Source organism: Saimiri boliviensis, chromosome 2 (assembly GCF_048565385.1).
Source record: "Saimiri boliviensis isolate mSaiBol1 chromosome 2, mSaiBol1.pri, whole genome shotgun sequence".
NCBI classification, from domain to species: domain Eukaryota; kingdom Metazoa; phylum Chordata; class Mammalia; order Primates; family Cebidae; genus Saimiri; species Saimiri boliviensis.
This window is the reverse complement of record NC_133450.1, coordinates 33,306,917-33,330,185: the sequence shown is the minus strand read 5'-3', so window position 1 is coordinate 33,330,185 and position 23,269 is coordinate 33,306,917. Positions and strand designations below refer to the sequence as shown.

General features: G+C 40.0%; 1 protein-coding gene and 1 long non-coding RNA gene across 2 annotated transcripts in view; both read left to right on the top strand.

The window, feature by feature from the left end:
* Positions 1-23,213, top strand: part of LOC141583515 (uncharacterized) — a 37,632-nt gene extending 14,419 nt beyond the window's left edge. Inside the window, exons 2-3 of the long non-coding RNA XR_012516146.1 lie at positions 20,440-20,704; positions 22,671-23,213. This is a non-coding gene — a long non-coding RNA (uncharacterized LOC141583515). The remainder of the gene's footprint in view (positions 1-20,439; positions 20,705-22,670) is intronic.
* On the top strand, positions 13,314-15,673 carry LOC141582591 (disintegrin and metalloproteinase domain-containing protein 21-like). The gene has a single exon (XM_074390996.1). The coding sequence runs from the start codon at positions 13,314-13,316 to the stop codon at positions 15,477-15,479; it is 2,166 nt and encodes a 721-aa protein (XP_074247097.1). The 3' UTR covers positions 15,480-15,673.
* Positions 23,214-23,269: the final 56 nt, after the last annotated feature.

Sequence of the window (23,269 nt, the reverse complement as noted above, 5' to 3'; positions counted from 1 at the left end):
GGTCTTTACAATTTGATATGTTTTTGCAGCAGCTGGTACCAATTGTTCTTTTTCATGTTTAGTGCTTCCTTCAGGAGCTCTTGTAGTGCAGGCCTGGTGCTGACAAAATTCCTCAGCATTTTCTTGTCTGTAAAGGATTTTTTTTTCTTTTTCATTTATAAAGTTTATTTTGGCTGGATATGAAATTCTGGGTTGAACATTCTTTTCTTTAAGGATGTTGAATATTGGCCCCCACTTTCTTATGGCTTGTAGGGTTTCTGCAGAGAGATCTGCTGCTAGTCTGATAGACTTCCCTTTGTAAGTAACCTGACCTTTCTCTCCGGCTGCCTTTAACATTTTTTCCTTCCTTTCAACCTTGGAGAATCTGACAATTATTTGTTTCGGGTGCACTTCTCGAAGAGTATCTTAGTGGTGTTCTCTCTATTTCCTGAATTTGAATGTTGGCCTGTCTTGCTAGGTTGGGGAAGTTCTCCTGGATAATACCCTGAAGAGTGTTTTACAACTTGTTTCCATTCTCCCCATCACTTTCAGGTATACCAATCAAACATAGGTTAGCTCTTTTCACATAATCCCATATTTCTTGGAGGCTTTGTTTATTCCTTTTCATTCTTCTTTCTCTAATCTTTTATTAATGCTTTATTTCATTAAGTTTATTTTTAATCTCTAATATCCTTTCTTCCACTTGATCAATTTGGCTATTGATACTTGTATATGCCTCATGAAGTTCTTGTGCTATGTTTTTCAGTCCCATCAGGTAATTTATGTTCTTCTCTAAACTGGTTATTCCAGTTAGCAGTTCCTGTAACCTATTATGGAGGTTCTTAGCTTCCTTGCATTGGGTTAGAACATGCCCCTTTAGCTCAGAGTTTGTTATTACCTACCTTCTGAAGCCTACTTCTGTCAATTCATCAAACTCGTTGTTTATCCAGTTTTGTGCCCTTGCTGGAGAGGAGTTGCAATCATTTGGAGGACAAGAGGCATTCTGGTTTTTAGAATTTTTATGCTGGTTTTTCCTCATTGTTGTGGATTTATGTACCTTTGATCTTTGATGCTGATAGCCTTTGGATAGGATTTTTGAGTGGGCATCCTTTTTGTTAGGTTGATATTATTGCTTTCTGTTTGTTAGCTTTTTTTTTTTTTCTAGCAACCAGGCCCCTGTTCTACAGGTCTGCTGGAGTTTGCTGGAGGTCCATCCCAGACCCTGTGTGCCTGGATATTACCAGTGGAGGATGCAGAACAGCAAAGATTGCTGCCTGTTCCTTCCTCTGGAAGCTTTGTCCCAGAGGGGCACCCACCTGATGCCCAGTGGAGCTCTCCTGATGAGGTGTCAGTTGACCCCTGCTGGGAGGTGTCTCCCAGTCAGGAGACACAGGGGTCAGGGACCCACTTGAGGAGGCAGTTGGTCTCTTAGCAGAGCTCAAGCACTTTGCTGGGAGATCTGCTCCTCCCTTCAGAGCCAGTAGGCAGGAATATTTGTCTGCTGAAGCTGCACCCACAGCTGTCCCTTCCCCAGGTGCTCCATCCCAGGGAGATGGGAGTTTTATCTGTAAGTCCCTGACTGGGGCTGCTTCCTTTCTTTCAGAGATGCCTTGCCCAGTGAGGAGGAATCTAGAGAGGCAGTCTGGACACAACAAATTTGCTGTGCTACAGTGAGTTCCATCGTGATTTCTAGTTTTATATTGCTGTGGTCAGAAAAGATACTTGGGATGATTTGTCTTCTAAATTTGTTAAGACTTTTATTGTGGCCTAAAACATAATCTATTCTGTATAATTTTCTGCGTGTAATTGAGAGGTATGTGTATTCTGCTGTAATGGCTGGGCACAGTGGCTCATGCCTATTATCCCAACACTTTGGGAGGCCAAGGTGGGAGGATCACTTGAGGCCAGATGTTAGTTACCAGCCTTGGTAATATAGCAAGATCTTGTCTTTACCAAAAAAAAAAAAAAAAAAAAAAAATTGCCTGAGTGTGGTGGCATGCACCTCTCGTCCTGAGTAGTTGGAACGTTTAAGCAAAGGGTCACTTGAGCCCAAGAGTTCAAGGTTGCAATGAGCAGATTGTGCCACTGTACTCTAGCCTGGGTGACAGAATCAGAATGAGTCCCTGTCTCTATGAATTAATAATTATTCAAAAATAAAATGTTGAGGATCCAAGATAGCTGAATAGGAACAGCTCTGGATTGTAGTTCCCAGCAAAAATGCAGAGGGTGGGTGATCAATGCATTTCCAAATGAATTTTTACTGCCCACAGACCAGGAGATTCCCAGGTGGAAAACTACCGTGAGTCTCCAATGTGGCTGTTTCAGCCAGCGCAGTGGGTCTCTGCACAAAAACTCACACAAATCTGGGTGCCATTTCAACTGATGACTGGAATGCCTGGGAGACAGAGTTGCCAGTTGAACTGAATAAAAGGAACTGAAACAGGGAGCCAAGTGATCTGGCTCAGCTGGTCCCACCCCCACAAAGACCAGCAATCTGAAACGCTCTGGACTGAGAGTTTCATAGCAAGCACAACTGGATCCAGGATGGTCCAGCTCTGTCAGGGGAAGGGCATTCGCCATTACCAAGTCAGTCCACCACTACCGAGGCAGTCCACCATTACTGAGGTAGTCCACCATTATCGAGGCAGTCCACCATAACTGAGGCAGTCTGCCATTACTGAGACAGTCCGCCATTACCGAGGCAGTCCGCCATTACCGAGGCAGTCCACTATTACAGAGACAGTCTGCCATTACTGAGGCAGACTGCCATTACTGAGACAGTTCTAACTATACCCCTATAAACAAAACTGTAAGGAAGTTCACACAGCAGCTGGGCAGAGCCCATGGCAGCTCAGCAAAGCTTCTGCTGGCAGACTGTGCTAGGCTACCTCCTCACTGGTCAGGCCATCTCTGAAAAAAGGCAGCAGAATGACAGGAACTTATAAATAAAGCCCCATCTTCCTGGGACAGAGCACTTGGGGAAAAAAGGCAGTTATGAGTTCTGCTGCAGCAGATTTAAATGTACCTTCCCAGCAGCTCTGAACAGAACAATGGAGCTCACAGCTCAGCACTTGAGCTCCTATAAGGGACAGACTGTCTCCTCAAGCAGCTCCCCAATCTCCATATAACCAAAGAGACACCTCATGAAGGAGAGCTCAGGCTGACATCTGGCTGGTATCCTTCTGGGACAAAGATAACAGAAGAAGAAACTGGCAGCAACCCTTACTGTTCTGCAGCCACTGCAGGTGATCCTCAGGCAAGCAGGGTCTGGAGTGGACCTCCAGCAGTCCTACAGCATGGGAGCCTGACTGTTAGAAGGAAAACTAAGAAACAGAAAGAAATAACTTCATCAGTAAAAAAATAAAAAAAGGACATCCACTCAGAGACCCCATCTGAAAGTCACCAACCACAAAGACCACAGGTTGATAAATCCACAAAGATGGGAAGAAACCAGTGCAAAAAGGATGAAAACACCCAAAACCAAAATGCCTCTCCTCCCCCAATGGATCACAACTCCTCACCAGCAAGGGAACAAGGCTGGATGGAGAATGAGTCTGATGAACTGACAGAAACAGGCTTCAGAAGGTAGGTAATAACGAACCTCTCTGAGCTAAAAGATCATGTTCTAACCCAAAGCAAAGAAACGAAGAACCTTGAAAAAAGGTTTGATGAAATGCTAACAAGAATAAACAGCTTAGAGAAGAATATAAATGAATTGATGGAGCTGAAAAACACAACACAAGAACTTCACGAAGCATACGCAAGTTTTGATAGCCAAATCGACCAAGCAGAAGAAAGGATATCAGAAATTGAAGATCAACTCAGTGAAATAAAACAAGAAGGCAAGATTAGAGAAAAAAGAGCAAAAAAAAAAAAAAAAAAAAAAAAAAAAAGAGAGAGAGAGAGAAAACAGTAAAAAGAAATGAATAAAGCCTCCAAGAAATATGTGATTGTGTGAAAAGACCTAATCTATGTTTGATAGGTGTACCTGAATGTGATGGCGAGAATGAATCCAAGCTGGAAAACACTCTTCAGGATATTATCCAGGCGAACTTTCCCAACCTAGCAAGGCAGGCCAACATTCAAGTCTAGGAAATACAGAGAACAGCACAAAGATATTCCCCAAGAAGGGCCATCTCAAGGCACATAATCATCAGATTCACCAGGGTTGAAATGAAGGAAAAAATGATAAAGGATGCCAGAGAGAAAGGTCAGGTTACCCACAAAGGGAAGCCCATTAGACTCACAGCAGATCTCTTAGCAGAAACCCTACAAGCCAGAAGAGAGTGGGGGCCAATATTCAACATCCTTAAAGAAAAGAACTTTCAATCTAGAATTTCATATCCAGCCAAACTAAGCTTCATAAGCAAAGGAGAAATAAAATCCTTTATGAATAAGCAATTGCTCAGAGATTTCATCTCCAGCAGACCTGCTTTACAAGAGCTCCTGAAAGAAGTACTAAACACAGAAAGGAACAACCAGTACCACCCACTCCAAAAACGTACCAAATGGTAAAGCGCATTGACACAATGAATAAACTGCATCAACTAATGGGCAAAACAACCAGCTAGCATCAAAATGGCAGGATCAAATTCACACATAAAAATATTAACCTTAAATGTAAATGGGCTAATTGCCCCAACCAAAAGACACAGGCTGGCAAATTGGATAAAAAGTCTCAAAACCCATTGGTGTGCTATATCCAGGAAACCCATCTCATATGCAAGGACATACATAGGCTCAAAATAAAGGGATGGAGGAAGATCTATTAAGCAAATGGAGAGAGAAAAAAAAAGCAGGAGTTGGAATACTAGTCTCTGATAAAATAGACTTTAAACCAACAAAGATCAAATGAGACAAGGACATTACATAATGGTAAAAGGACCAATGCAACAAGAAGAGCTAACAATCCTAAATACATATGCACCCAATACAGGAGCTCCCATATACATAAAGCAAGTTCTTAATGACCTACAAAGAGACTTAGACTCCCACACAATAATAGTGTGAGACTTTAGCACTCCTCTGTCAATATTAGACAGATCAATGAGACAGAAAATTAACAAGGATATCCAGGATTTGAACTCATAACTGGACTAAGCAATCCTGATAGACATTTACAGAACTCTTCACCCCAAATCCACAGAGTATACATTCTTCTCAACACCACATCATACCTACTCTAAAATTGACCATATAATTGGAAGTAAATCACTCCTCAGCAAATGCAAAAGAATGGAAATCATATCAAACAGTCTATCAGACCACAGCGCAATCAGACTAGAACTCAGGATCAAGAAACATACTCAAACCCACACAACCACTTGTAAACTAAACAAATTGCTTCTGAGTGTTGACTGGATAAACAATTAAATGAAGGCAGAAATAAAGATGTTCTTCAAAGCCAACAAGAATGAAGACACAACTTGCCAGAATCTCTGGGACACATTTAAAGCAGTGTCAAGAGGGAAATTTATAGCAATAAATGCCCACCAGAGAAGAAAGGAAAGATCAAAAATTGACACCCTATCATCAAAATTGAAAGAGCTAGAGGAGCAAGATCAAAAGAACTCAAAAGTTAGCAGAAGACAAGAAATAACTAAGATCAGAGCAGAACTGAAGGAGATAGAGACACAAAAAAACCCTTCAAAAAATCAATAAAGTCAGGAGCTGGTTTTTTGAAAAGATCAACAAAATAGACCACTATCCAGATTAATAAAAAAGAAAAGGGAGAAGAATCAAATAGATGCAATAAAAAACAATAAAGGGATATCACCACTGATCCCACAGAAATGCAAACTACCTTTAGAGATTACTACAAACAGCTCTACTCACATAAACCAGTAAACCAAGAAGAAATGCATAAATTCCTAGACACTTGTACTCTACCAAGACTAAACTAGGAGGAAGTTGAAACCCTGAATAGACCAATAACAAGGGCTGAAGTAGAGGCAGCAATCAATAGCCTACCAATAAAAAAAAGTCCAGGTCCAGATGGGCTCGCAGCTGAATTCTGCCAGACATACGAAGAGGAGCTGGTTCCATTCCTTCTGAAACTGTATCAAACCAATACAAAAGAAGAGAATCCTCCCTAACTCATTTTATGAGGCCAACATCATCTTGATATCAAAACCAGGCAGAGACTCAACTGAAAAAGAAAACTTTAGGCCAATATCCATGATGAACATTGATGCAAAAATCTTCAATAAAATACTGGCAAACAGATTGCAACAGCACATCAAGAAGCTTATCCATCACGACCAAGTAGGCTTCATCCTGGGGATGCAAGTCTGGTTCAACGTACACAAATCCATAAATGTAATCCATCACATAAATGGAACCAAAGACAAACACTACATGATTATCTCAATAGATGCAGAGAAGGCCGAGAAGGCCTTTGATAAAATTCAACAGCCCCTCATGCTAAAAACTCTCAATAAACTATGTATTGATGGAATGTATCATAAAATGATAAAAGCTATATATGGCAAACCTACAGCCAATATCATACTGAATGGGCAAAAGCTAGAAGAATTCCCTTTGAAATCAGGCACTAAACAAGGATGCCCTCTCTCACCGCTCCTATTCAACATAGGATTAATAAACTCACTCAAAACCGTACAACTACATGGAAACCGAACAGCCTGCTCCTGAATGACTACTGGATAAATAATGAAATTAAAGCAGAAAATAAAGATGTTCTTTGACACCAGTGAATGAAGACACAATGTACCAGAACCTCTGGGACACACTTAAAGCACGGTGTAGAGGGAAATTTATAGCACTAAATGCCCACAAGAAAAAGGAGGAAAGATCTAAAATTGACACCCTAACATCAAAATTAAAAGAACTAGAGGAGGAAGAACAAACAAATTCAAAAGCTAGCAGAAGACAAGAAATAACTAAGATCAGAGCAGAACTGAAGTAGATAGAGACATGAAAAACCCTTCAAAAAATGAGTGAATCCAGGAGCTCTTTTTTTTTTAAAGATCAGCAAAGTAGATAGACCACTAGCCAGACTAATAAAGAAGAAAAGAGAGAAGAATAAAATAGATGCAATAAGAAATGATAAAGGAGATATCACCACCAATTCCACAGAAATACGAACTACCATCAGAGAGTACTATAAACCCCTCTGTGCAAATAAACTAGAAAATCTAGAAGAAATGGATAAATTCCTGGACACTTACACCCTCCCAAGACTAAACCAGGAAGAAGTTGATTTCCTGAATAGACCAATAACAAGGTCTGAAATTGAGGCAGCAATTAATAGCCTATCAACCAAAAAAAACCTCCAGGACCAGACAGGTTCATAGCTGAATTCTCCTAGAGGTACAAAGAGGAGCTGGTACTATTCCTTCTGAAACTATTCCAAACAATATAATTTTATGAGGCCAACATCATCCTGATACCGAAACCTGGCAGAGACACAACTGAAAAAAGAAAATTTGAGGCCCATATCCCTGATGAACATCAATGCGAAAATCCTGCCTGAACGAAACAGTTTATAAAAGGAACCTTGTCAGGTTTCTAAAGAAACCAGCATAAATAATAGAATCTTTTTCTGGCAGGAAATGGAAGGGGATTGTAATTAAAAGTGCTTCTAATTGGTGGTTATCTCATGAGGTTCTGATTCTATCAGGTAAGTTAGGAGTTGACAAGGCTCACTGGACAAGAATCCCTTTAAAAAGAAACTATCAAAGTTAGAGTTGATATTTTATAAATGACTCTTTATCCAATGCAGTTTTTATATAGTTGAACTCATCTTATTGATTATATGTTTTGCCAAACACCATGCCATAAATTTTCTACCATTTGAGCATATTTTTCTCTAAAACATTATAGTCTAATAGGAGATGCAATTTTTAAAACTCACATATAAAACAGAAAATAGCAAGGATATAAATTTTGTCATACAAAAATGTATTGCATATGATAGTTATAGATTTATGGGATGTTAATGTTTTCTGGATTATTTAGGAAAGATTTGATAATGGAAGTGGAATTTGATCTTGCCCTAGAAAGTTACTATAATTCAGTTAAACGGCAAAAGTGATTAGTCAGTTTAGACCAATGCAATGGCACGAGCAAAATTACAAACCTATGTTGTCAGGGGACGTAGACTGGAGGTAAGGAGACAACCCAATTCCAATTGTATTCAATTTTGAAATGAGTATAGAAATGGCAGGATGAGAGCAAGGTATTCTTGAGATCCCATTATTATTTCTGTAGAATTGAAAGATCCTTGTTGCTAAGCAGCTAAATCTAGAATTTAGTCACCTGAGAGACAAAAGATGAGGGCTTATGTTTCCCTTTGTTCTGTGGTCTCAGCTACAAACCTTCATTCATTGATAAAGGGTGGTACAAACAATAGACAGAAAGGGCCAGGGAAACTACTGTTTCTTCTGGTGGTAAGTCATTTATCAAGTTTGGTTCTATGTGTAATTTTGTATTCAGAATAGTCCATTGGTTAATGTGAAGTCTTAATTTTTGTTTTGTTTTCCTTTTTAAAGATATGAGTGACTTGAGCATGGGTATAGGTAGGGTAACCAACCATTCCAGTTTGGTTGAGACTGAGGGGATTGCTGGGTGCAGGACTTTCAGTTTTAAAATGAGGACAGTCCTGGGAAAATCAGATGAGACAGTTACCCCAATTGCCAGTAGGGAATAGGTAAAGTAATAGAAGATGAAGATACAGTTGAGTGTGGGGAAAATTGATAGAAACAGTCCTCAGGTGGAAGAGACTCTCCAATGGGTCAGATATTAGTGACAGACAGATAGGAAAACAGTGCATTAGGGCATTGGAGTAAGAGGGAAGATGGGTAGAGAGGGGTCTTGAATTTGAAATAGCTGTGGGAAAAGGAAGAAAGGGTTTATCAAACATGCAGAAGAGGTCTGTTGTCTCATTTGAGAGTCCACTAACATTGGAGAACATGGATTTCTAGTGGTACCACTTCACAGTATCCATGGAAGAATGATGGTACTTCAGGAGCTTTGGTCTCTGGAAGTCCTAGGAATGAAAACAACGAGTCTGGCTTAAAGATTTTTTTTTTGAAGTTATTCTCCTGTTATCAGCTCATGCTGAGCTCCAAGAAAAAGAACAATATGATGCAGGTTTGTGTGGCTTATCAGTCCTTTCCACAACATTGTATCATTTATTAGTTCTTTCCATTTTCAAACCTCCCATCACAACTCTCACTCCATAATAAGTAGAAAATATATCAAGAGAGATACAGAGGGTAAATCTGGCAGTTAGGATTTCACCCTGATTCAGAGATCTTTATTCTTGGAAGTTTTGTCTATCAACTTTGCTTTTCTCTTCCATGCTTCTTGCACCTTGTGGAATAAGGTGCCTAACTTGCACCAATGAAAACTGCTCAAATCAATCCAGCCTCTTTAGGCAAGTTAATTGCAAGGATAATGTTCAGACTGAAACAAGTTTTCCCCATCTACCAGCATCCACATAGCCAATCTAGGACAAGAAAAGAAAAACCTTAAATATTTTATACTAGAAAGGAAGGGTACTTGGATAACTAAATACTGTGACTGAAAGACAATGAGAATGGATTTTCAGCTACTGGCACTATACATGAATGAGGAAACTCAGAACATTGAGGAGGTGTGAATGCAATATCCAGGGGAATAAAGAACAGAACAATATGACATAGGAAGTTTTGAAGTATCTGCTGAATTTTATATCTCCATTGCTTATGCTGAGGATTCAGGACAAGTTATTTCAGTTCTGATTTGTATATTCTCTTTTTAAGCCTTTCACAAAGACATTAGTTTGGGGATTTTTTTTTTTTTCAGAGTAGCATTGGTAGCTTTGATGAAGGAAAGGAGAAAATATGTGAAGAATTAATGCAGTTCCTGCCCATCCCTCCCCACCCTCCCCCCGCCACCGCCCCAGCCATTTGTGTCATTTAGGACTTTCAAGAGTTAAAGATTTGGCATATATTGCTTGAAGGGATGAAATTGATAGCAGAGCTCCAATGGATTGGAGACAAGAACATTAAGAGAAATGGGAGATGATGAAAGACAAAAGTGTTTGGATTCTCTTCGAGTTTGAGAAATAGGTATAGCAAAAGAAAGGGAGAGCTGGAAAAATGAAAATTATTGGTAGATTGCTTAGGATATATAAAATTTTTTGTGTATTGACAAGGTATAGATTATGACTATGAGTGGGTAGGCTGAATTATACTGAAGATGACTTGAAGAGGTTAAAGAAAAACTTTTTAAAATTCTGGCTTGTTTTCACATGAGTTGTCTAAATACTCGCTAATATTACTTTAAGATGAGGGTACCATTTTAGGTGGAGAATAATTTTATTAGTCAGGGGCCAAAGCCTTTGAATTTTGTCCAAGAGCACTGAGGGTGGTTGAAGAGACATGTAGTGAGATACATGGTTTGGTGTTGATGCTGTGGGCTGTGGAGAAGAGGAACTCTGGACCTTGTAGTACATGTGACTTCCGGAGATGGGATTTCTCAGGAGGAAGCCTTTAGGCAAGTGGTAAATTCTGTTGAAACTCAGATTTAACAGGGTAAGCAGATGTAGGGAGCTTTCTGTGAAGAGGTTCAGGATGGAGTTTGGTTCTCTGTCTGTCTCCTTTTGTCATTAAAGGAAGACTCTGGAAAGCACAAGGGAAGGTGTAAGAAGGGAATATAAGAGAACTTGAATCAGAGCAAAGAAAGCATTGATTAGAAATGGATTTAAAATCCAGGAGATGATTGGTGTTGGGTCAGGCATGTTCAATTTTATATCTTCTATGTAAGTCTCCTTAGCTTAGCTTAATTTAAATGCTCTTCCTTTTTATTCTTGTAAGAAACAGCACCTACCTTCATCAATATGTTGATCACAGTCAGAGGTGAATTTAAGTTTCTGGGCCTAATGCACCTACAAGATGAGAGGCCCACTTTAAGAAAAATAATACCAAGTTACAACTGCAGAAAATAAGTATGAACTTATTTATTTTAATATTTTATTTATTAGCATAAGAAAGAAGCCACAACAAATTATAAATATTAAAAGGTTGAAAACACCATAAACATCAAAAAATTTAATCTCCTCATATTTATATTAATCAACTTCCTGACTCACTTCTACAATACCTTTTCCCTACAGTTTTTAAGTTGCTGCTTATTTAATTGCCTTCCTTAAGTTAATTATCTTGTTATAATTTCTGTGGCAAGAACTGAAAGACATTTGCCTTTCTCTAGCATGTTTAATAAAAATTTACTTTGTATTATTAATAGTTTGGAAAAGAATATTCAGCTTCACAGCTTGTTGGCAAGAAGATAATTAATTTTGCTATTGTGAAATTTTAGAAAACCTTTGTTAAGTCTTTTATGTATAAGTTATAATATTTCAGGGCATTTCAGATTTTTCTTATATAGTGACTAATCTTGATCACTCTTAATTTAATGACTTCCATAAAATCCATTGTTGAGCCTCTTACGGGGTCTTTATGGAGGTCTGTACAATGAGAATCCCTGAAGCATAAACTTCATTATCTTTAGATTAAAATGGTTTTGATCATATTATAATTATCTGTTTATTTGTTTCTATACAGGCTCAGGGCTTATTAACCTCATTGTTGACAGTCATTTGATACTATATGAAATATATGGACATTCTCCTCAGCAAAAAAACAAGGCACGAAATATATGAAATATTAAATGCAATATTATAGACCTCCTAAAGCTTATTTTTGCTCCTGCCACAAGCTTCTGCACTAAATTGATAATTTAGTTAATGTTCTGTATTTTAATTTTCTTTCTTTAATATCTAGCACAATGTCCTGCACTTTGTATGCTCCAAACACATAAAGTCTTGTTTAATAAATAGGAAAAGAAATGGATGAGTGTTGCCAGCTAGACTATATGACAGGTGCAGAAATTTCTTTCTCTTTCTTTCTTTCTTCCTTCCTTCCTCCTTTCTTTTCCTTTCCTTTTTTTCCTTTTCCTTTTCCTTTCCTTTCCTTTTTTTTTTTTTTAAGACAAAGTCTTACTCTGTTGCCCAGGCTGGAGTACAGTGGTGTGAGCTTGTCTCTCTGCAACCCTCTACCTCATGGGTTCAAGCGACTCTCGTGCCTCAGCCTCCCAAGTAGCTAGGATTACAGGCATGTGCCACCACACCCAGCTAATTTTTGTATTTTTAGTAGAGAGGGGCTTTCACCATGTTGACCAGACTGGTCTCAAACTTCTGACTTCAGGTGATCTACCCGCCTTGGCCTCCCAAAGTACTGGGATTACAGGCATGAGCCACTATGCCTGGCCAAAATTCCCCACTTTCAAAAATTGTTGGTAAATATATTTGAGCAAACACTGGGACTCTTCCCAGGCAATCCTAAAATACCAGAATCTCCAATGGCTTTGCCCTACTAAGACAAGAGTTTCTTTTCCCAAGACCTTTAAACTGCACAGATTCTCATTTTCTCTTCTGAAAGCATCTCCTTTTGTCTTTGGGATTCTCCTGTCAGTAATTAGAGAGAACAGCATTAGTCTCTCCATACCCTTAAATGATGTCAGTGTTTAATGAATTTTTTTCTTTTCTAAAAATTGTAATACAATATGAATGCATTTTAGTAGCATTCATTTATAATCCAAGACAATTTGCCACCCCTACTGCTGTTTTCTATTTTTCATTGTGTACAGAGCTATACAAAGCACTATAGAGGATACTAAAATGAATGAAAATCATAAGCCCTGTAGTAAGAATCTGTCAATCTAATAAAGTTATGAGCAAAGATGAATACGAGGAATAGTAAATAACTTAGAGATAAAGAAACTATAGTACATCATCAGATTGACGCAACTCGACACAGACTTGTGATTATTTTTGATGTTTCCAGTTTTGACAGTCAAAGGAGACACTATCAATAGTTATTACAAAAGCAACAGGCATTAACTAATATTATCTTGGACAAATTGAGATATAGAGCCACCCTACACTTAAGGTTTTTTACTTTTGCTTTTACTTTTTGTTATGGACATTTTGATACTGTTTTCACCACTTGGCCAATGTTGTCTTATCCATGACCCCAGCTCCCCAACCCCATTTACTAAAAGCAAATCCAAAGCATTTTCTTGATTCATCAACCAGTTTTTCACCACTCCATTCTTTTTCTCACCTGATTTCCTTTCTTATCCCCGTTCCAACCTATCTGTTTATTTTTACTTCCAGCACTGCAGTTCTGATCTAACTTTGCCAGGACACAGATCCATAGGGTCAGCCCTGCATCCTGAGCAGCTCAGAGGGAGGAGCCAGACCAGCGGTGCCTCACACCTTGTCCTCTTCTGCTCTGGACAGATGGCTCCATAACGACAGCTTCATAATGTTAGTAGATGGGACCCTGCTGCACATCAGGGTCACTCTTCTGCTGCTCTTGCTTGGGGTGTGTTTTTCCATTTCCGGCTACTTTCAGGCTGGGCCCTCCCAGCATCTCACTCCCTCAGAAGTGGTGATCCCCTTGAAGGTGATCAGCAGGGGCAGAGGTGCAAAGGCTCCTGGATGGTTGTCCTATAGCCTGCGGTTTGGGGGCCAGAGACATGTTGTTCATATGAGGGTCAAGAAGCTCTTGGTTTCTAGACACCTCCCAGTGTTCACCTACACAGAGCAGCGGGCCCTCCTAGAGGATCGGCCCTTCATCCCAGATGACTGTTACTATCATGGTTTCGTGGAGGGGGCCCCTGAATCCTTGGTTGTTTTCAGTGCTTGTTTTGGGGGCTTGCGAGGAGTATTACAAATAAACGGTCTCACTTATGAAATTGAACCCATCAGGCACTCTGCCACATTTGAACACCTGATTTATAAGATAAACAGTAACGAGACACAATTCCCAGCTATGAGATGTGGCTTAACAGAGAAGGAAGTAGCACGCCAACGGTTGGAATCGGAAGAGGCTGAGAACTCAGCTCTGAAACCAAATTCTGTTGGTGACTGGTGGACCCATGCATGGTTTCTGGAGCTGGTTGTTGTGCTGAACCATGATTTCTTCATTTACTCTCAAAGCAACATCTCAAAGGTGCAAGAGGATGTATTTCTTGTTGTCAACATAGTGGATTCCATGTATAAGCAATTAGGTACTTATATACTTTTAATTGGAATTGAAATTTGGAATCAAGGAAATGTTTTCCCAATGACAAGCATAGAACAGGTCCTAAACGATTTTGCTCAATGGAAACACATCAGTCTTTCCCATCTACAGCATGATGCTGCACATATGTTCATTAAAAATTCATTTATAAGTATACTTGGTCTAGCCTACGTTGCAGGAATATGTCGTCCACCTATTGATTGTGGAGTTGATAATTTTCAAGGAGACACGTGGTCTCTTTTTGCCAACACTGTGGCCCATGAGTTAGGTCATACTTTGGGTATGCAGCATGATGAAGAATTCTGTTTTTGCGGGGAAAGAGGTTGCATCATGAGTACTTTCAGAGTGCCTGCAGAGAAATTCACCAATTGTAGTTATGCTGATTTTATGAAGACCACTTTAAACCAGGGATCATGTCTGCATGATCCTCCCAGATTGGGGAAAATCTTTATGCTAAAGCGTTGTGGGAATGGTGTGGTTGAAAGAGAAGAGCAGTGTGACTGTGGATCTGTACAGCAATGTGAACAAGATGCCTGTTGTCTGTCGAACTGCACTCTGAGGCCTGGGGCTGCCTGTGCTTTTGGGCTTTGTTGCAAAGACTGCAAGTTCATGCCATCAGGGGAACTCTGTAGACAAAAGGTCAATGAATGTGACCTTCCAGAATGGTGCAATGGATCATCCCATCAGTGTCCAGAGGATAGATATGTGCAGGACGGAGTCCCCTGCAGTGACAGTGCCTACTGCTATCAAAAGAGTTGTAATAACCATGACCAGCATTGCAGGGAGATTTTTGGCAAAGATGCAAAAAGTGCATCTGAGAATTGCTATAAAGAAATCAACTCTCAGGGCAACCGTTTTGGTCACTGTGGTATAAACGGCACAACATACCTAAAATGTCATATCTCTGATGTCTTTTGTGGGAGAGTTCAATGTGAGAACGTGAGAGACATTCCTCTTCTCCAAGATCATTTTACTCTGCAGCACGCTCATATCAATGGTGTCACCTGCTGGAGTATTGACTACCATTTGAGGATGAACACACCTGACATTGGTGAAGTGAAAGATGGTACAGTGTGTGGCCCAGGGAAGATCTGCATCCACAAGAAGTGTGTCAGTCTATCTGTCTTGTCACACGTCTGCCTTCCTGAGACCTGCAATATGAAGGGGATCTGCAATAACAAACATCACTGCCACTGTGGCCATGGGTGGTCCCCGCCCTACTGCCTGCACAGAGGCTATGGGGGTAGTGTCGACAGTGGCCCAGCATCTGCAAAGAGAAGAGTTTTGACAGTGATTATGATTCCTTCTTTGTCTGTTTTGATTTTCCTGTTTACTATTGGGCTTCTTATGTATCTACGACAACGTTCTGGTCCCAAGGAGACTAAGGCTCATTCATCAGGTTAAGAAAATGTCTCTAATTGAATATTCCATGCATTATTACACTTTAGTCTCTTGGCAGTGGAAATGTTAGTACATCCCTGAAAGTCAGCACATTTCTGACCATTCCCAGAACGCTGCAAAGATCTTCCCTTAAGTCAGTACCACAAACATTGTCATTACGTGCAGGTGATTCTTTACATGTTTCTATTGTTCATTGTTTTAAGCAGCAAATAAAGGTACATCGTTGTTATGTTTAGTCCGTGTTCTGTTTAGTCCTTGTTATGTTTCTTGTGCGTAGAGATGACTTATGGAAAAAGCATGAGATATGTCTGCATCAGAGTGTCCGCAGTGAGGCTTACCTTGTTACTGACATTTATCAGTGTGGGAAAATTAAATTTTCTGACACTCTGCTTCAAAATATGAAAAGGAATAGGGATGATAATAATATTTGTCCTACCCAACTTTTTGGGTTTATTTGGTAACCAAAAAAGAGAAAGAAATGAATTTTTTTAAGTGTAAACAAACCATTGTCTGATAAAAGCTTCTGACCTTACTCCGTTTGCTTCCTAACTTTTTGTCTTAATTTGGCAGTTTGGATATTTTTTTGGAGTATTTGCTTCACATACCAAAGTATAAACTCCATGAGGGTGAAATTGTTTTTATCTGTTTTGCTCACCGTTGTATCCTCGATACCTGCCACGGTGCACAGTGCTTTCTACCCAATGAATACTTAAGTAATGAATTCGAATGGAGTATTAAATATGTGAAATTAATCACAAAAAGTAAAAATAATAGTTTGCTACCTTTGGGATGTCATTATAATCCTCTTTTTAAAACTACTGGAGCTCTTGCTCTAAATTAAACTTTAAATACTTAAAATATGTTTATTTTAAATGCTGCTGTTTGAACCCAACATACTTTACTGGTTTTTTTTTTCCCCAGTATATCTTCTCCTCAGTCTATTCTCAGTGTTTTTGGAAACCTTCTCTCTTGAAAACACAGAGTGAATCAGATAACCTTTGTATTGATCAGTTAACTTCTGAATGGCACTCTGTAGATTTAGTCAAACAACTTTTTGCATATCATGTTTCATTATGGTTTGCCATTTGCATTTCTACATATTTTTTAGGATATATTTGGCTCTGTCATTCTCTGTGTATTTGTACATGCCATCCTCATTCCCCACATGCTGTTTACCACCCTCCTCCTACTCCCTTACCCTGGAAAACTCCTATTTTCTCTCCATAGAAGTTAAATGTCATATCTTCGTAGAAGCATCCCTTATGAAATGATAAGAGTTCCACTTGTGTGCCCCCGTCACTTTGTGGTCACTCCTTTATGGTTTGATGCCCTCCAGGAATAGAGATGGAGAGGATCCAAAAATGTGCTAGGACAAAGGACATCTAGTGGAGTCATACAAGGAAGGAGGAGTGAATCAAGAATACAACCTGGTTAAATCAGAGAAAGCTCCACATTTCATAAGTCTACACATCTATATGGAGACCAAAGATAGCTGCTCCAGTTTATTCTTTTTTGAAATGGTTTATTTAAAAAAAAACATTGAACTTGATTATAGTAAAATATATCACCCTAATGTTCTCTTATATTTGCTGAGTTTTGTATTTCTGCTTGAGATTACTTTGAAATAATCCATTTTTTTTCTGGAATTACTTTGGTTTCCGCTTTTATGCTTAATTGTGGAATTTATTTTGCTGCAAGGAATAAGATAGATATCTAATTGTACACTTTTCCAAATGGGTAGTGAGTTGTCCTGATAACACATTATAGAATAAATTCTTGATCACTGCTTTGGTGGTAAATTGGGATCCTGTATTGCATTTTAAAGTTAATTTGTTAGAGTCACCTTAATTTACTTGTAAATTTTTACAAGAAGCAGTGCATTTTGCAATATTCTTACTTTTGGAAAAGCTGTATACTTTATATTCATTGAGTTACTTAGAGCTATATCAATTATATCAGGATTGATAGATGTAATTAACCTTTTTATAACAAGCATAGAATCTTACCTCCTGTTTTAATTTAGATTGTCTAAAAATCAGACCTAGAGACAGGATTTAGGTGGAGTTAGTTTTTTGGGGAAGCACAAAACAGAATAGACTAATGACCAAGTTTTCTGTTTATACTACTGGAGTCATTCCTGTGGGCTGTCTGAGAAGTCATGTGAAACACAGCTTGGCGTAATACTCCATGGTTCAGGAGAAAGCTGTAAGGAAAAGAATACCTGAGACATAAGCACTTGAAGTGGTAAGCTCTCAGAGCACAGAAATTGTCTACCGTGGCTGCAAGTGAACTCAAGTGGGACAAGAAGATGTAGGGTGGGTTTTCAGCATCTACTCTACCCAGGTTCCTTAGAAAACATATGCTGAGGCAGGGAAACCGGTTTATTTGGAAAATGCAATCCTAGGAAAATGAGAGTAAAAGTAAAGGTTTTTGGAGCTGGAAAGTATGGTACAGCAGATGCTGGTGGTACCCACCTGTATCGTCTTAGGCTGACCCTTGAGGTTGTCTGTCTTGAGCTACTGATGACAAGTCCTGTACACACTAATGGCTTTCTACTTTATGGGGGTGTGCTCAGACCATTCATGGAGTAGGCTGGAAGCAAGAAGGAGTTAATGCATCTAAACCAATTCTCAATCAATGAGCATTGTGTGAATGAGCATGATAGCTTCCCCAGTCCTCATGGGACTTCTCTGTGGTCTTAGGGCCCAAGTGAGGCTGTACATTGTTACTAGAACAGGAACTGGGTCTCGCCACTTTCCCTCCAAAAAACCCTCAAAAAGCTCTCTTCTTTTCTTCAAAAGTCTTCTTTGAGCATCTATTGAAAAAGCTGACTGGAGACGGTTGCAGTCTATCCGATTCTCCCTCTGACTCTCCCCCATAGACTTTCTTTCAAACTGTGTCTTAACTGTTATTAACCCTCACTGTTTTCTTAACAGTTTAGGCACAGAACTGACATCCCTTTGCTCCAGTCTTACAAACCCTGGCCATGTGAACTAACCCACTGACTGCTGGGTATATCAGCATCTAGATTTTGCAAAATCTAATCTGAACTTGTTTTCATTTCTGCTGATGCAAGTGCCTGATGGATCAAGTCCAGAGCATGGATGCATGACAAGGTATGGCATCCATGACCAGCAAAACAATGTCACACTAGTTCTCTGGTGAGTTGATTGGACACTTCGATAAAACCTTGAAAACTGATCTCTGTTTAGGTAAAGACATTAGAAATTTTTCCCTATGTATTGTAGGCAGAGATGATGCAGGACCTTTCATAGGTAACTTCCGAAGGCAGTAGTACAATCATTCCACAGATGGCACACATAAGCTTCTCAAAAAGGTCATAAATGGTCCTTCCACTGACTTATGGTTCAAATACTTGCCATATCACCAGAGGTTATGGATGGTCCAGAAGTCAGCCCTGAGCAACCTGGATTTGCTCACTTGCTCCTCTCAATAGATTGATAGGCACCAAAGATTACATGGAGATAGTGTGGTGAATATTCCAAAAATGTGGAATAACTTGGCCAGGTGACAAAATCAAGCCCTATAGCCGCCAAAACCAAACTAAATTGATATTGTGCAATCTGTTCAAGCTCAAAGCACTTTGGAAACTGTAGTTCCAGAAGTGACTATCTGACCTGCCTTTTCCTGAATGTAGCAAGCCATAAAGCTTCCATGGAGAAAGATGCCTTCCCTGTCCCAGGACAAGAAAATAACCCTATCCCCAGGATTGGAAATTGTTGCTCCAGTAGACCTGTACAAATAAAGTAATTCTTATCTCCCACTAGCTTTATATCTCCTCCTTGACACTCCCCACTAGTATATCTCCTAGTAACCTCCCTGGAATTCACTGTCCCTAGCTTAGATCCTTTTGTGGATCAATAAATTCACAAATGTATTGTTCTTTTTCTAAAAGTATAACAGCTTTCTGCTTTAGCCATTATTTTACATCTTCACACTCTTGAGAGGATCCCTATGATATGAGTGCCTCCAAGGCGCACAAAACAGGTAGTCATGATGGCAGAGATAGAGGCTGAATAGCTTGGACTCCACTTGCCAAGAGAGTTAATCAAGACACTGCTGCTATGAAATGTCCAACTTGCCAGTGACACAGATCAAGGCTGAGGTCCTGGGAAGGCGCTACTCTTCAAGGAAACCAAATAGCAAATTAGTGGGACATTGACTACTTTGTGTCCCTTTTATCCTGGGAGGGCCAGTCATTAGTTCACACAAGAAAATATACGTATTCTAGTTATAACATTGTCTGCAGAGCTTGAGCTGGCATCACTACTGATGGCATATGGATCATAGGATTTTTTTTTTCTTTTTTTGTTGTGTCTCTGCCAGGTGAATTGTAGGATCTTAAGCATGGAATCTCACACAACTTGGCATATGAACAAAGGATTCATTCACTCTTTAGTGCAGGCGTCCCCAAACTTTTTACACAGGGGCCAGTTCACTGTCCCTCAGACCGTTGGAGGGCCACCACATACTGTGCTCCTCTCACTGACCACCAACGAAAGAGGTGCCCCTTCCTGAAGTGCGGCGGGGGGCCGGATAAATGGCCTCAGGGGGCCGCATGCGGCCTGCGGGCCTTAGTTTGGGGACGCCTGCTTTAGTGTATGAGATGCAGGAATGGTATATAGCAATGAATTATATTGTTTCTATTGTATATCAAATATTAAGAAGCATCTATTCTTCCAGAGTGCTTAGAATGGCCAGCAGAAGGCAGAGCCAGAGTGCCAGCTCAGAAACAATATTCTGAAAGAACTGAGTGCCAGCCTTCACAATGCAGTGTGTATATTCAGTCAGAGATTCCTATGTGGTGTTATATATCCAAAAGAAATAATATATGGGACCAAGAACCAAGGAAGAGAAGCTGGGTGGCCTCACTTACCATCACACGTGATGATCCGATGATCCATTGATCCGCTTCTCCTCCCTGCAACTGTCTGCTCTCTAGGCAGGTCTTGGTCCACAAAGAGAATGCAGCTTTGCCAGAGGACCCAGCAAAAGTTCCATAGACCTGCAAGCTGCCCTCAGGGCATCTGGGACACCTTCTGTTCAAGGACCAGCAGGTAAAAAGAAGAGTCATTTTGACAGGAGAAATTGACCCTGAATAGCAGCGGAGGAGGTAAGACTGGTGAGCGCCAGAAGAGGAATGGAGGATTATATGGAGAAACTAGGGGATTCACTTGGGATCCACTTGGAACCACCCCAACGCAATGGTAAGTGAATGGATATGTGTAGCAAGGTTGACCTGAGAAGATCTCAGACCCTTCTGGGATGAAGGTGCAAAAGATTTAAAACAAACATTATAGCAAGTGCTCTGGGTCCTCCCTGACTTCCAGTTTTGTCCCTTTTTCTTTCTTCTTTTTCTTTTTTTAAAAAGCTAAAACAAAATTAATGTTATGAAGGTGGGGGTCTCTCTATGTTGCCCAAGCTGGTCTCAAAGTCCTGGGCTCAAGCATTCCTCCCACCTTGACCTCCCAAAATGCTAGGTTTACCGGCATGAGCAACCCCACCCAGTGCCCTCTCCCCAACCCTTTTTAAAAAAACAATATACCTTACACAACCCATGGCTATCCAAAACCCCACAAAGTTTGGAAAGGATTCACAGAATTATTGTTCTGTTGGTTACTAGACTTCAAAGAAGGGACAAGAAAATATGAACAGCCCCCATCTGCTGTTTTTGTTAAGGTGAAAACTGATGCTAAAATTGAAAGGATAAGGACAGCTACTCAAAGCGTTCCCATCTTGTAAAAACCTTCACCATGCTTCACTTGTGACATCACTTGGTCTTCAAGTACTCCCTGATGTAATTCAATTGAATAAAGCCTTTAACCTCTCTGTGAGTCACTTTTCCAAAAAACTATGTATATATAAATTTTGTTTTATTACTTGGGATAGGCCTGGACGAAATGCCAACACTGCCCCATTTTGTGTCAAAGACAGCATTATCAAAGAACCCTAAATTCCTTGGGTGGAGAGGTCAGCCCTGCTCTTGATCTCTGATTTTTTTCTTTTTTTCCTCTCATTTTTATTTTTATTATTGATTTCCAACTTTTATTTTAACTTCAGTGGTGCACATGCAGGATAGGATACGCAGGTTTGTTACATGGGTAAACACTGCCACGGTGCTTTGCTGCACAGACCATCCCATCACGACTTTGTATCATAGCATGGTGGTTGCATGCTTTGATTTTTTTCAAGGTAACATTTCGTCAGAGTGAAGTCAGTATTTTCCTTCTGTCTTTCTGAGTTCTTCAGATGTGCAGAGAATTTAGTTAGGCAACTTTCCTAAGGTGGGACAAGACTTTTCTATTATCTCAAATCCCTCTACTACGGAAACTCCTATTTATTCCAAACAGCTGGCCAGATCTGTGTAGATATATGGTCTGGTGCAACGTTGTTCAATCTGTTGAATTCCTAGGTTGGCGTGATTTCATAAGGTATACATTTGAACTGCAGTGCCTTTGGTTACTTGGGGCATGTCAAACTTGTGCATTTTTGTGTCACCTTAGAAGGGTAGCAAGATAGATGATACACCACAGATAACTTACTTTAATTGGTATGAAGAAACCAGAAAAAGAAATATGTTAAACAGTCTCTAGTCTTGAGACCTGTTTTCAACAATTTCAATGTTCTTCCTTTGCCAAAGGCCTTTCCCTTCTGTCTACCTCTGTTTATGCCTCTGATTCTCACCTCCCTTGTATCCTGATCCCTGTCTTCTTAAGGACCCCCTTGCTTCTTTTCCTCCACACCTCCAGCTCCCTCTTACTATTTGACCTGGAACACCACCTTTTGTTGGATATGACAAGCCCTAAAAACGAGAAAATATTTAAACACACACACACACACACACACACACACACACACACACACACACACACAACTTCACTCTGTCACCCAGGCTGGAGTGCAGTGGTATGATCATGATGCACTGTAACCTCTAGCTCCTGGTCTCAAGTGATCCTCCTGCCTGAGCCTCCCAACTAGCTGAGTCTATAGGGACATACTATCACACCTGGCTGACTTTTAAATTTTTTTTAGAGACAGCATCTTGCTATCTTGCTCAGGTTGGTCTTGAATTCCTATCCTCAAGTGATCTTCCTGCTTCAGCCTCCTGATTAACTAGGATTACAGCCATGTGCCACCATGCCTAGATAAATTCTTTATATTTTGTGTTGACAGGGTCGCACTACATTGCCCAGGCTGATCTCAAACTGATCCTCCCTCCTCAAACTCCTGAATCGCTAGGACTACAGGTATGTGCCACCATGTTTGGATAATTTTTTTTTGATATTTTATAGAGATAGGGTCTCACAGTGTTCCCCAGGTTGGTCTCAAACTCCTGGCCTCAAGTGACCCTCCCGCCTCAGGCCCCCAAAGCACTGGGATTATAGCTGTGAGTAACCATGCCCAACCTTAGTGCAGTATTTCTGAAACGATTCTTCCTGTTTCCCTGTAGTTAAGATTTTGGGACTGTACATGTAACAGACAGTTAGTTCCATCCTGTAATTTATGAATAGGCGGGGCTTAGGCAATTCCTGGAGATTTTAAATAGAAGATCCCATACCTTTAATATCCAGAGAAATTGAGAAGTGATTTATCAGTGAATAATGACCCTTTCTGTAATAGTTTAACAGCGAAGACAAAAAGCCAGACATTACATATGGGATTCCCCAGGCTTAGCACTATGCAAAAATACCGAGAATAATGAAAATGATAGCAGACAGCATGTATCAAGTGCCTAAAATGTTTCAGGCCTTTCGTAGGTGCTTTCTTTTGAT